The sequence below is a fragment of the Pyrgilauda ruficollis genome, unplaced genomic scaffold (assembly GCF_017590135.1).
Source record: "Pyrgilauda ruficollis isolate IOZ18807 unplaced genomic scaffold, ASM1759013v1 scaffold72, whole genome shotgun sequence".
Lineage (NCBI taxonomy): Eukaryota > Metazoa > Chordata > Aves > Passeriformes > Passeridae > Pyrgilauda > Pyrgilauda ruficollis.
In genome coordinates this window covers 2,030,703-2,044,724 of record NW_024529044.1, presented here as the reverse complement: position 1 = coordinate 2,044,724, position 14,022 = coordinate 2,030,703, and the positions used below count along the sequence as shown (strand labels likewise).

The window sequence follows — 14,022 nt, the reverse complement described above, 5'->3', positions numbered from 1 at the left end:
AGCAGCAGAGAAGTGCTGCCTCCTGGAAAGCAACAGCTCTTCCAGCTAAAAAACATCTTGGAAAGGTTGAAATAAACGTCTCCTGACTAAGCCTGCACTTCTAAAGGGGATGGGTTTGGTTTCAGCCCAGGCTCTGGAGCGTGCCTGCCCAAAGCAGCATCCCCAGGCTCATCAGGGCTGAGGGACCCGGGGTGGGAAGGAGCCTGAGCAGCTGGGACAGAGGCAGGGCTTGGAAAAGTGGAGCAGCTGGCTTTGCTTCCTTCTGCTCTGCCTAGCAGGAAAAAAGCACCCCTAAGATTTAAATCCCATTCAGATGTGTCAGAGCGAGGCAGACAGCAGAGGAGCAGTAAGTCAGGGCACAGGATGGAGTTAAACCTGTCCCCAGAACATCTCCTGGGTGTCCAAACCTTCTCCTCCCCTCCGTGCAAAAGGAAAAACAACAACTCTAACGTGAAGAGGGGGAGATGCCAGGTCCTAGGCAGTGAAACTCAGTCTCCTCCCTGCCCACGTCCTTGGCAGAGCCCTGATGTCGGGAGATCCACATGGAAAGCAGAACTCCGGGGTGTGGGTGGCTGCTCTGGGACTTCTCCTGGCAGGAGCAGCCCATCCGTGAGCCACGGCAGCCACCTGCTGGTACCTGCTTGCCCACATCCCTGCCTGCCCAAAGCACCTGCAGAATTCTCCCTGCTGTGTCCCAGCCCAGCACCACCCCTGCCTGCGCCCCCAGCATCACCCACACCAACCAGAGCAGCTCAGGGCACGGTGAGGGTCGTGCTGCTGTGTCCATCCCATGGCATGGCACTGCCCCTGGCCTCCAGTGGGTCCCCAGCCTTTGCCAGAGGATGCTGGGGTACAGGGCAACAGGGCACAGGGGGAAACACCTGAATGCGGGGGGTTTTTATTTTTTATTTTTTTTTAATTTACTTTTTAATTCTAGCCCTGGCAGGCAGATAATCCAAGAAGAGACGCTGATTTGCTCAGACAGGGTCAGGGTGATGGAGCTTGCCCCCAGCTCCCCATCAGTTGCCCCATCCCTCCCAGGCACCCACAGAGGGGTGGGTGCTGGTGAGGAGCCCCCCTCTCTTCCCAGTGACCAAAGCAAGGCTCAGCCTGCTGTCCTTCTTTAGCACTATTTTGGGTCAAAGCACACCTTATTTTGACTCTAATTAATAACTGTATTTTATAGATGATGATATAAGAGCAGCCAGTTTTCACTACATTTATCCAGCCACTGCTGAGTCCTTTCCTCTGTCCCTGGCCCCAGGGGTGGGGATGAGATGGGCCAAGTTGGCCTGAGCTGGAACTCACAGCAAGAGCAGCTTTTTGGGTAAAATACAGCCCTGTGCCCCTCTCTCCCAGGAACCAGCAGCTCTGCTGGCCACGTCCCACCAGCCAGAGGGTGATTCTCAGGGCTGACAAGGCAGAGACCTGGTGTCCTCCTGCCATGGATGAGCGAGGTGTCAGAGCCTCCCTGGGCTTTGCTCCTGGTTCTCCCCAGGGACTGAGCTCCTTTCCCAGCCCAGTGTCCCTCACAGCCTCGGGGTCAGGAATTCAATCTCCATGAGCCACCCTGGGCAGGGGCACAGATGAGAGTCAGGCATCAATGTGTCAAAGGATAAAGGCTTTATTTATTAAAATAATAACTCTTTTTTCTCTGTGAGGCAGAACGCCTGCAGGGCTGTGTGTGCTGCGATGTGGGTCACCGAGTGCTGGGGCTGCAGCTGATCCCAGCTACCAGAGACACTGATGAAATTCAGTAACACTGATGAAATACAGGGAATATTTCCCACTGAGGCTCCAGGAATCAGGGGTGAAGGGGTCTCTGCTCCACAGCCCCGTTGGATGCCACCTCCACGTCGTGCTCCTCTGCATCCCTGGTGAGGTCCACAAACACCTGCAACGGGACACAGTGGAAAGCACCCCATCACTGCCATGGACTGGCTGTATTTGTGCTGGTCACAGGTTATTTCTTCCTTTCCCACAGGCAGTTCCCCAGCCTGGAGCTCCTGCATCAGCCTACCTGGTGCAAAGTGTTCAGTGACAAGCTGTACTCCTCAAGCTTGAAATTCCGTTTAGCTGCGGAGGGATGGAGAACGCATCCTTAAAAACCAAATCCACAGAAACCATTTGGAAGTGATTTCCTTATTTAACTGATTATTTCCTTTTACCTGCTTCTAGCTGGGAGAAAGACCTGGACAGAGGTAGTGCATCTGCCACTGGAATCTTGTAGGTGAGCATGGAAGAAGTCCTGAAAAAGTAATAAAAAAATGAATTCTTCATCTTGTGACTCAGCAGTGCAGTTTGGGGTGGGGTTTGTAGGATAACTGTGCTCCAGGTAAATCACTGAGCAAGGTCAGTAGGAGGAAGAGAGCATCCCAACCCAAATCCAGGCTGTGGGCAGCCCATGGGCACTGACCTTTCCTGCCGAGCTGCGCTGGGGAAGAGGTTCAGGATTTCGGTGTGCAGAGCATCGCTGTGCCCCACGTCTGTCATTTTGAGTTCTAGGTGGTAACTTGTGCCAAACTTCCTTTTGAGATCCTCAAGGGAACCGATGTACCTGCAGAGGGGGGGAAAACATTGCTCAAACCATCAAAACCAGCAAATAAATCCATGGCTTGAGGGAGCTGAGGAGTGGCTGTACATTCTCTTATTCATCAGCTCTTCAATCCGTGCTACTTCAAAAAACTGATTGTTACACACATGGGAGCATCCAAACCACTATTTTTCCATTAGATTAGGAATTGAAAAAACCAAAGTAACCCAAACTAATCCCAAAATAACCCAAACTAACCCCAAACTAACCCCCAAAAACCCCAAAATAACCCCAACCCCCAAACCCCAAACTGACCCCAAGCCCCAAACTGCCCCTAAACTGCCCCCAAACTAACCTCAACCCCCAAACTAACCCCAAACTACTCCTAAATTAACCCCCAACAAACCCCAAACTAACCCCAAACTAACCCAGACTAACCCCAAAATAACCCCAACCCCCAGACTAAACCCCAAACTAAGCCAACTAACCCCAAACTAAATCCAAACTAACCCAAACTAACCGCTAACTAACCCCTAACTAACCCAAATGTAACCCCAACCCCCAAGCTAACCCAAACTAACCTCAACAAACCCCAAACTAACCCCAAACTAACCCAAACTAATACCAAACTAACTCCAAACTAACCCCAACCCCAAACGACCCCCAAACTAAATCGAAACTAACCCAAACTAACCCCTAACTAGCCCCTAACTAACTCAAACATAACCCCAACCCCCCAAACTAACCCAAACTAACCCAAACAAACCCCAAACTAACCCCAACTAATACCAAACTAACTCCAAACTAACCCCTAACTAACCCAAACATAACCCCAACCCCCAAAACTAACCCAAACTAACCCAAACTAACTCCCAACTAACCCCCAACTAACCCCCAACTAACCCCAAACTAACCCAAACTAACCCAAACTAACCCCAACCCCAAACAACTCCCAAACTAGCCCAAACTAACCCAGACTAGCCCCGAGGCCCAGCCTAAGCCCCCAGCTGCCGTGCCCACCAACCCAAACTAATACCAAACTAACTCCAAACTAACCCCAACCCCAAACGACCCCCAAACTAAATCGAAACTAACCCAAACTAACCCCTAACTAGCCCCTAACTAACTCAAACATAACCCCAACCCCCCAAACTAACCCAAACTAACCCAAACAAACCCCAAACTAACCCCAACTAATACCAAACTAACTCCAAACTAACCCCTAACTAACCCAAACATAACCCCAACCCCCAAAACTAACCCAAACTAACCCAAACTAACTCCCAACTAACCCCCAACTAACCCCCAACTAACCCCAAACTAACCCAAACTAACCCAAACTAACCCCAACCCCAAACAACTCCCAAACTAGCCCAAACTAACCCAGACTAGCCCCGAGGCCCAGCCTAAGCCCCCAGCTGCCGTGCCCACCGGAGCTGGCCCGACACCAGGATGGCCACGCGGTCGCACATCGCCGCCGCCTCCCGCAGGGACTGCGTGCAGAGGATGGCTGCCCTCTCCCTGCTCCTCATGGAGGCCTCCATCATCCTCCTGGGAAGAGAGGGATCACAGTCACCTCCTGGCACAGCCACAGAAAATCTCCCGGTCTGCCAGTTCCTGGCTTCTTTTTCTACCTCTGTCAACATAGGGGTTGAAGTGCTAGAGATGGTATTTCGTGTTCAGGCTTTATTATTTCTTATCTATATTACAAGTCATGAGTTCTACAGCATTCTACTAACAGGTTACACAATGGCTAACTAGCTTTCTCTACAAGGTCTTTTAAGGTCAAACTATCCAATTAAGGAATCACACCTAAATTATTTTCAGTTTTGACCCAACTGATCACTCAAAGTCTGCATTGAGGACTTTTCTGTCCAATTACACAAAACCACCCAAACCCATGGAGAAGATGAAGAAGAAGGACCAGCCTCCACCCTAAAACCTCCATCTTGCCCCATATCTATTGCTATAGTCTAAAACTCAAACACTAAGTTTTCCACCCTGTGATATCTCACACTTCTATTCAAACTCCACACCCACAATCCCAGTGCTATCAATCAATTTTGGAAGTCTTCTCCACGGCCTCAGGTCAAATATAGTATTTTCTTGTGAGTCTATGCCCTTCAGCACAGAAAGCTTAAAATTCTCAGCATCCAGGACTCCAACACTGGTCTATGTCTCCCTCCCTAAAAACAACTTTTAAAAGTTATTAAAAAGAAGAGAACTATTTTAAGACTTCAGTTTTCTTGTTTAAAGATGACCTGGATGCCACTGCTGTGTTGTAATTTGTCATGTCAGCATCCCTCCAAATTTTGCACTGATGGTGTAAACTGGTGATGAAAAGCTAAAGCAAACACCAGCACTGAGTGACTCAAGGGAAAACTTCCTACAATTTCTTCTCTTGCTCTGAAGAAAACAGAAAATTCTGTCTTTTGTACCAAATGCATGGGTTCAGCTGGTGCCTACTGAGATTTTTTGGGGTGTATTAATAACCATTGTGGGGTCATTTTTGGGGTGTATTGATGACCATTATGGGGTCATTTTTGGGGTGTATTGATGACCATTATGGGGTCATTTTTTGGGGTGTATTAATGACCATTATGTTACAGGGCTTGCTGCCAGCTGGGTGAGGAGCTCAGCAAGCTCTCCCCATCCCCTGGGCATTGGGAAAAAGGGAAAAGACAGCTCCACACTGTCAGCTCTGCCTGCCCAAGAGCTCCTGCAATGGGGAGGGTGAGCCCATCCTGTTAAACTGTCCCAGATTCCCGTTTCTGCCAGGCCAGGGCTGCTCACCACATGCAGCACTGCCCTTTGGGGTCCATGCTCACGGAGGGCTCGTCCCAAAGCATCACTGCTGGGCCTCCCAGGATGCTCAGAGCAAATGACAGCTGGAATGGGAACAACATCAGGTCAGGGCTCCTTTATTTACCTGCAAAACTGGTGCACCTTAATCCCTGTGAATATTTCAAAGCTGAAGCTCTTGATTCCAAAGTACAAAAGGAACAGGGATTTAAAAAAATCCCACTTCAGGTGTTCTCAGATAATGTTTTAATCTCCCAAAATCAGATCTCCCCAGAACTCCTGAGCCTGCCAAAGATGTGAAAGTGGTTTTCCATCCCATTTACTGGAAGATGTAGGTGGTGGGGCATGAAGAGGTGCTTGTAAATCTAATATCTGGTTGGCACTTATTAAGCACATAGTGTAGAAGAATGGGAAAAGGGGGTGAGGAGGAGGGAGGGAATCCTGCCAGGATGGATTCAAAAGGTATTAATCTAAATGAATGATGCCAGGAACCCACTCAGCTGAAGGTTTCCTCTGCACCACGTCCAAGAAAGAGCGAGCAGGGTTTGGAGAAGTAGCAAAGACAAATCCAACACGTACCTTTCTGGCTTCTCCAGCAGATAAACTCCTTGCTGGGGTCTTGAAATGCTTCAGGAGATCCAAGGCCCTTCCTATGCTGTGGGGAATGGAAAGGGAAAAGCCCCAAATGACCATCTTGGTGTGCAACCTCAGTGGTCAGGGGTGCTGAGGAACACTGACATGTTTTGGTTAATATCCATCACCTTGGATTACTTGGGGATTCTGCTCCTAACTTGGATGCTAAATTGAGGAATTTTTGCAGAAATTCAAGGCAGGAAGTGCAGGTAATGAGAGAAGTGAGTTACTCATGCAACTAGCCATGAACTGAGACAAGTTTGATTTTTTTTTTCTGAATTTTCCCAGGTAAACTTGGGCTACAATATTCATAGGCCAAGACTGGGAACAGTATAAAACAGCAGACCTCATCAGGAGAAGTCACCTCTCTAAGGTGAGAGTTATTGAAGATGTTGGCTCTTAACCACATGAGCCAGTTTTGTTAACAGAGAAACCCTTCCCCACCCTATAAAATCACAGAGTCATTGGGCTGGTGTAGGAATTAGAAAAACAGAAACTTCCACAGACACTGAAGGATTTAATCTACAGCCTTGGAAGATGCTTACATTGATGCAAAAATACAATACACAAATATTAAGCAGAAAATTCACAAACTTGTATTTCTATAGCTGTAGGTGAGAATATGCCTTAAGTAAGTGAGAAACTGTTTTGATAAGATATGAAGGGTTTATAGAGTAAGGGTGGGGTTGTATGGAGTAATCTAAGAGTTTAGAAGTTATAATAGAAGTATTTGTGTGCAAGTGAGACAGAAGCCATAAGACAAAAGTATTTGCAGTGCAGCAGAAGTAGGTAAAGGTGATAGGTTAGAAAAGCAAAATAAACCCTGTGGCAACTGTCCATTGGTTTAGAAAATTCTACATTGCCTTGTAATGAAGAAACTTGTGACTACTCTTGAGCTATGGCCAAATGCTTGCTCCTCTAAAATCTCATGGCCTCTGAGATTGATGTTTATCTGAGCAATAAATTGTTCTTAGCCTGAAAACAGTCCCATCCCTTCACTTCTAGCAGCGACAGACAGGCTGGAAGGCTCCCTGCCTCAGGAGGGAGGGAGAACCAACAGATGAGATCATTTGGCTTCCTACCAGCTGATGGCAAGAGCAGCATCTTCTTCCCTCATTCCCCTGATGGCAGTGAAGGCCTCCAGGTGCTGCAGCACTGTCAGGTGTGGCCAGAGTGGGTCCTGCTGTGGGCACCAGCCCAGGGCCCCTGGGCACGGGGGGGCTCCATCCTGGCCCCCGAGCAGCACCTGCACAGACACACGGCTCTAGCTGTGTCAGTCACAGGTTGCTTTGGCTGGGAGGTAGCTCAGAGCTCATCCCACCCCACCCCTACAATGGGCAGGGACATCTTCCACCAGCCCAGGGCCCCTGGGCACAGTGGGGGCTTCATCCCAGACCCTGAGCTCTGCAGTTCTGGGGTCACACAGTCACAGGGTGCTTTGGCTTGGAGCTCATCCCACCCCACCCCTACAATGGGCAGGGACGTCTTCCACCAGCCCAGGTTGCCCCAAGCCCCATCCAACTGGCCAAGGCAAGCAGTTGTGTGGTCAGCAGCCACTTGGGAGTGGTCACTGTGGGGCTCCATGAGCAGGGTGATCCTGCTCCATCTGCTTTTTCACTTTGGGTAATATTACCAACACCAGCCTGTCTTTTGCTAGTAACACTTTTCTATTTCCAACCTTCAGTCCCAAGTCTGTAAGAGCAATGGCATTTCCCCTCCCCCAGCACATGCCATTAATCATTCTGCACGTAATTAATGATGGATTGTTACTGGCCCAACGCTGCTCACATTCGTTTTCAATTTCCTGGTTTTGCAAGGCTGTTTATGGAGAATGTTATTTTTGGGGTTTTTTTTAGATGTCAACAATTCTTACAGGGCTTGAGACATTTCACAATGGGTTTCCAATGCCAGCTGAAGATTTCCTGTTGCTCAAACTCTTAAATCTGTAACACTGACTTTGATGAACACTAGAATTTATGCTTGGCATAAATCAACACTTTTTCTCAGCTCTGTAAATATCCAGGAATATAGATTGTACATAAAAATCCATACATCCCCTGATTGTAGGACGATTTTGCTGGCTTGCCTTACCACATCCTTTATTTTTAGCAGTATCAAGGTCATCTCTGCAGCTGCTCCAAGGAGCCACCTACCTCCCCAGCAGTCACTGCTACACCTCCAGAAATCATGTTCAGAGTTGTGCTTTTCCCAGCTCCGTTGGGTCCTAACAGACCTAAGACTTCTCCTGGAAAAAATATGCAACAACTGTTAATAATATTTCTTGGTAATATGACTTCTCCCCTGTATTTTCTGTAGTATTTAAAAGTACAGTAGGAGAAAGGGTTGTTTCATCCCCATAAATTAAATCTTTGAATGCAGGAGCCCAGAGTGCTAGATGCCCACAAGAAAATTCTAACAAAAATATTGCCTCCAAATTAGGACTTCCTTTTAGATTTTAGTCAGTTATATAACAGGGAACTTTGAATGCAGGAGCCCAGAGTGTCAGGTCTCAATGCCCACAAGAAAATTCTAACAAAAATATTGCCTCCAAATAAGGACTTCCTTTTAGATTTTAGTCAGTTATATAACAGGGAGTGCAGCAAAGTACTTGAACCTTTTTTAACACCAAAAGAGAGGTTTTTGACAGCAAGTTTCTTCTTTTTCTTGAAGATGGAAGTGGCTGTCCTGACTTCGTATTCCTTGCGCAAACTGTTGACAACAACCAAGTCCTATGAAGAGACAGAGAGGAAAATAAAAATTCTCCTCCCACACCATGAGACAGCTGATCTGTTCTTACCATTAAGCAGGACTTTGAAAAAGAGAAAATTTCTAAATTAAAAAACCATGAAAGAGAGGGGAAAAAAAAACCCAAACAGGAAAATACGCAGGATGGGAATAAAAATAACGGGGGCAGCTAAAGTCCTTGTGGTGCCAGGGTGACCGTGAGATCACACCAGAAGATCTGAGTGCATGAGCTGAGAAAGCAGAGGCAGATGAGGGAAGGAACATGATGGAGAATGGAAGGCAGAGCAGTGCAGAGGGCTGGGTTTGGAGTCACCTCCTCCTGCTGCAGCGCGGCCAGCGCGCCCCGCACCCTGTCGTGCTCCGCCTGCACCTCGGGGGGCTCCTCTCCAGCCTGCTCCTTGTTCTGCTGGGGCACCTCTCGTCTCTGCTGGATCCTGCAGGAGTGCAGGGATGGCAGACTGAGCCCTTTTCTGAGCCACAGATGGGGTAACCGAGAGGTGTTTTAATTCAGAAGCCAATTATCTCCTAATTACAGTATACTATAAGCATTTCTTAACCTATCAACTTTGACCACACTGTATTATAAATGTCTTACCATCATGTCTAATCATCTAAATGTCCAATCACCTACAATTACCCCTACTACAATCCTAATCCTACTACAATGCATCTTTCATAATTCTATTTCTCTAAAGTATCTAGTCTTATTTGCAAAACCATCTTTTAAAACTTATGTCTAGTTCAATTTCTCTCTGAACAACATCTATTCTATAACATTTCTAAGTCAATATTTCGTATCTCAAAATTTACACACAGATACACACTATGTGAGCCTTCTGTCAAATTTAAAAAATTTTCTACAAATCCTTTTCCACAGAGGAGGAGAGATGCTTTCAGTGGAAATCACTTCCAAAAAGGTTTGTGTTTATAAGTTTTTTCCCAGTATAATTAGAGACGACATAAATGCATACTTATATCTAGAAATAAGCATAATAGTTTTCAAATTTATCTCCCAGTGCACAGACTGGGGCTTGAACTACCTACCACAGTAGCAGCAAAGAAATAAATAAAATTGCCTCAAAGCATCAAATTCCCTATTTTTTTTTAATTTAATACTTTTTTGCCAGCTGAGGTTGAAGCTGGTGACACAAACATTAGAAAGGAACCTGTGAAATGGCCCCTTCTGGGCCCAGATTTTGCCAGATAAGTGTTTTTGGTAAGCCCCAAATCACACCAGAAGATCTGAGTGCATGAGCTGAGAAAGGAGAGGCAGATGAGGGAAGGAACATGATGGAGAATGGAAGGCAGAGCAGTGCAGAGGGCTGGGTTTGGAGTCACCTCCTCCTGCTGCAGCGCGGCCAGCGCGCCCCGCACCCTGTCGTGCTCCGCCTGCACCTCGGGGGGCTCCTCTCCAGCCTGCTCCTTGTTCTGCTGGGGCACCTCTCGTCTCTGCTGGATCCTACGAGTGCAGGGATGGCAGACTGAGCCCTTTTCTGAGCCACAGATGGGGTAACCGAGAGGTGTTTTAAAAACTTTTATTCCATTTTCAGTCTCATGAGAAGGGTGAGACAATACACATGTTATAATTCATGCCATCACAATCAGAAGCCAATTATCTCCTAATTACAGTATACTATAAGCATTTCTTAACCTATCAACTTTGACCACACTGTATTATAAATGTCTTACCATCATGTCTAATCATCTAAATGTCCAATCACCTACAATTACCCCTACTACAATCCTAATCCTACTACAATGCATCTTTCATAATTCTATTTCTCTAAAGTATCTAGTCTTATTTGCAAAACCATCTTTTAAAACTTATGTCTAGTTCAATTTCTCTCTGAACAACATCTATTCTATAACATTTCTAAGTCAATATTTCGTATCTCAAAATTTACACACAGATACACACTATGTGAGCCTTCTGTCAAATTTAAAAAATTTTCTACAAATCCTTTTCCACAGAGGAGGAGAGATGCTTTCAGTGGAAATCACTTCCAAAAAGGTTTGTGTTTATAAGTTTTTTCCCAGTATAATTAGAGACGACATAAATGCATACTTATATCTAGAAATAAGCATAATAGTTTTCAAATTTATCTCCCAGTGCACAGACTGGGGCTTGAACTACCTACCACAGTAGCAGCAAAGAAATAAATAAAATTGCCTCAAAGCATCAAATTCCCTATTTTTTTTTAATTTAATACTTTTTTGCCAGCTGAGGTTGAAGCTGGTGACACAAACATTAGAAAGGAACCTGTGAAATGGCCCCTTCTGGGCCCAGATTTTGCCAGATAAGTGTTTTTGGTAAGCCCCAAATCTCTGGGGCAGTGAAATCTGTTTACTGAGGATCCCACTTTTAGTGCTGCCACGTTTTAAATTTATTGCAGGGCTCACACTTAAAGTGTGGTCCCTTAAATTTGTTTTGTTGGCAGCACCAACGCAACCCAAAATTTATTTGCCCTCGGGGAGCTCAGAGGCTCAAGTTGGAAGGGACACACAAGGATCACTGAGCTGTTCCCCAGATGGTGTTTGCTCAAGTATTTATTCCTCAGCAGGAAAAGCTAAACTTCACTGGCATGGCTGAGAAAATAAAGGCCAGCTTTAGCTTTTCTTCATCTTTAATTATTGATGATTCCCTGCTCCAGACATGCCAGTCATCTGGTCAAGGAGAATTAAAATACACATGGCAGGTTTGCAAACCAATTTGGGCATTTGACTCCCATAGTTGGTAGTGTTTGGTAATTAATACATTTTATAAATCTTCTCCCATGTGACTCAGGTGGTTGGTCACTTGTTGTTGGTGACAGTTAAGCACAGGGCACTTGGACAACCTTGACCTGATGAAGATTTAGGGAAATTCTTCATCATATTTGGAGCAATACTGACATCTTTGAAAAGGAGTTAAAATTATTCTGTTTCAATTTGGAACTATAATAAAAAATTTACCCCCTCTAGGGAAATGTCCTGAAATCTCAGCTATGAACCTTTAAAAAAAAAGCTGAAATCACAATTTTTATCCTCTCAAGGACATGGAAAAAATTAAAAATACTAACTTTATCCACATACTGACAAACATTTTTCAGATAACACATTTTTCCTCCTGCTGTCAGGAGGCTGTGCAGCTCCAAGCCCACCCTGCAGACTGGGATAGCTGTGGCTCACAAGGAATCCCTGGGACCAACCTGAAGATGGGATCAAATCCTGGGACTGCTTCTCCATATCTCATCTCCAAACAGCGCAGAAGGAAAGCAAAAATCACAGCGTGGATGTATGGCTGAAAAGCAGACACTCATCAGGTTTGTGTGGAGACAAGGTAACAACACACTCCATTAATTTTAATTATAAAGGGATGCCGTGACACATCTCATTAATTTCAGCTGTTGAAAAGGTCTGCAGGGGCAAGGAGCTAAACTGATGCTTTGCAGACATTCCTCTCTGATATGCAGATTATTTGCAAAAGCCTTGATTTCTTACAGCAGCTCTAGCCCAGATAATCCACCTGCACCCCAACAGATATCCCATGGGATGGGAGATCCTCTCATCCTTTTGTAGAAGCAGCATTGGCACGACTTCATTAATAATATCTCTGCCTTCTGCGTGAGCTCCACTTGAGTCTCTACCCCATTTTTGCAGCATCCAAAGGCCACATCAGGCACAAGCCCAGGATTTCTTGGAATTTGCCTCCCCTGCCAACACTTAATGGGAAATTTTGACTACAAAACCCATCCTTTCTTTATGGGGAGAGTTTACAAGCCCAGTGCAAGCCCACTGCATCAGTGACAGCCATCCCTGCCCAAGCAACCATCTCCAAGTCCCTCCTTACTGCAAAGACAGGCATGTAGATGTAATTCCACGTCTCAAAAATGCTGTAATTGTTGTACACGAGGAAATTCTGGAAGAAAAGGAGATCAGTCAATTAGAAAACTCCTCGGCACAGTTTCTCACAGCAGGGTCAGAGCAAGTGTGGCAGGGGGGGATGTTTAGCTTTTCTTCAGGATGGGATAAAGGAGCTTTGATCTGCATTTTTTCTCTGGTTCTCACTGCCTCAATGGGTTGTGGCTTCCTTGGCTACAGAAATTCAGAGGCCTCAAATCAGTCAGGTTAAGTTGACCTTTTCCATCACTGCTTCTCTCTTCCCAGGTCTTTGGCTTTCTCCCAGCTCACTTCCTCCTTCCTGGTTTTCCCACTCCACCACTTTCCCCTCCCATCCCACCCTTGCTGCCAAAATACAGCCACTGTAACAGCTCTTAGTAGCTAAACAAAGCAAAAACATCCCAATCAAACTAAGGATTAACAGGTCAAATCTTGGCCTCTTCTCTCACTCAACAGCCTGGAACTTCTCCTGTTTCCTTTTCCCTCTTTCTTGCTTTTCGACTTGGAATTTGGGAAGTGCCTCTTGCTTTGCCAGTTTGCACCATTAGGATAATTATTGGATTTAGTAGAATGTGTTTTGCTTACTAGTCCAGAGAACATGATCCAGCCCACAGGGGGAAACATAGGAATCAGCATACAGGTGTAGAAAAGTACTTCATGATGGTCACTGTGCATAAAAGCAACGTAATTCACCTGGAATAAAGCAGAAAAACTATTTCCAATATTGATGTATTGTTGCTAAAAAAACAGGTTATTTGTCAGTGATTCAAGTTATTCTGCTGAATATTGATATCAACTGAAATGTATTGATGTAAATTTGAAATAAAGCCCCAAGTGGCAAGGTGTGCAAATCAAACATTTCAGAGTGAAGGTACTCCTCACTTACCAAAATGAAGGTTAAAGACCAAATGTAACGATTGCTTCGCCCCATGTGAAATTTGAAGGCCATTAAATAAACGAAGAGGACAAGAGATATTCCATAACCAAAGATGCAAATGAGCTGGAGAGAGAGAGACATCAGTGACCAGAAGGTGCCTGTGGATATATGAAAACCTGCCCAGAGAAGCCCATTGCAAATAAACTCTCTAAAGCCAAATCCTGCTGTGCCACGAGGGAAGGGAGCTGTTCCCATTCACCCATTTTGCCCAGAGCTCACCAGGGTCAGCACAGCACGGGTCTCCAAGGGGCAGATGCGGGTGAAGAGCAGCAGGAGCCCAAACATGAGGCACATCAGGCTCCAGAAGAACGGGATGTCCACCAGAGCCTGCCCACACCAGTAGGCCGAGGGGAAGAGCCCCGCCAGCCGCAGCTGGGAGCGAGCCTGGAGCTGCAAAAATGACAAAAATGAGAAAAGGGAGAGTCTAAAACATCATTCCTGCTCCTTCTCTATTCCCTTGCTCCTCCCTCCCTCTCCTTTCTGAGCACTTCCA

General features: G+C 46.0%; 1 protein-coding gene across 1 annotated transcript in view; it reads right to left on the bottom strand.

The window, feature by feature from the left end:
- Nucleotides 1-1,606: 1,606 nt before the first annotated feature.
- Nucleotides 1,607-14,022, bottom strand: part of LOC121363451 (ATP-binding cassette sub-family A member 9-like) — a 32,505-nt gene continuing 20,089 nt past the window's right edge. Inside the window, exons 24-39 of the mRNA XM_041485807.1 lie at nucleotides 13,749-13,919; nucleotides 13,479-13,592; nucleotides 13,178-13,285; nucleotides 12,543-12,611; nucleotides 11,902-11,993; nucleotides 10,052-10,172; nucleotides 8,583-8,697; nucleotides 8,122-8,213; nucleotides 7,051-7,214; nucleotides 5,915-5,990; nucleotides 5,327-5,421; nucleotides 3,965-4,084; nucleotides 2,417-2,557; nucleotides 2,169-2,248; nucleotides 2,021-2,076; nucleotides 1,607-1,894 (exon numbers count right to left, since the gene is read on the bottom strand). Of these exons, the coding sequence (XP_041341741.1) occupies nucleotides 1,805-1,894; nucleotides 2,021-2,076; nucleotides 2,169-2,248; nucleotides 2,417-2,557; nucleotides 3,965-4,084; nucleotides 5,327-5,421; nucleotides 5,915-5,990; nucleotides 7,051-7,214; nucleotides 8,122-8,213; nucleotides 8,583-8,697; nucleotides 10,052-10,172; nucleotides 11,902-11,993; nucleotides 12,543-12,611; nucleotides 13,178-13,285; nucleotides 13,479-13,592; nucleotides 13,749-13,919 (1,704 nt within the window). The 3' untranslated portion in view covers nucleotides 1,607-1,804. The remainder of the gene's footprint in view (nucleotides 1,895-2,020; nucleotides 2,077-2,168; nucleotides 2,249-2,416; nucleotides 2,558-3,964; nucleotides 4,085-5,326; nucleotides 5,422-5,914; nucleotides 5,991-7,050; nucleotides 7,215-8,121; nucleotides 8,214-8,582; nucleotides 8,698-10,051; nucleotides 10,173-11,901; nucleotides 11,994-12,542; nucleotides 12,612-13,177; nucleotides 13,286-13,478; nucleotides 13,593-13,748; nucleotides 13,920-14,022) is intronic.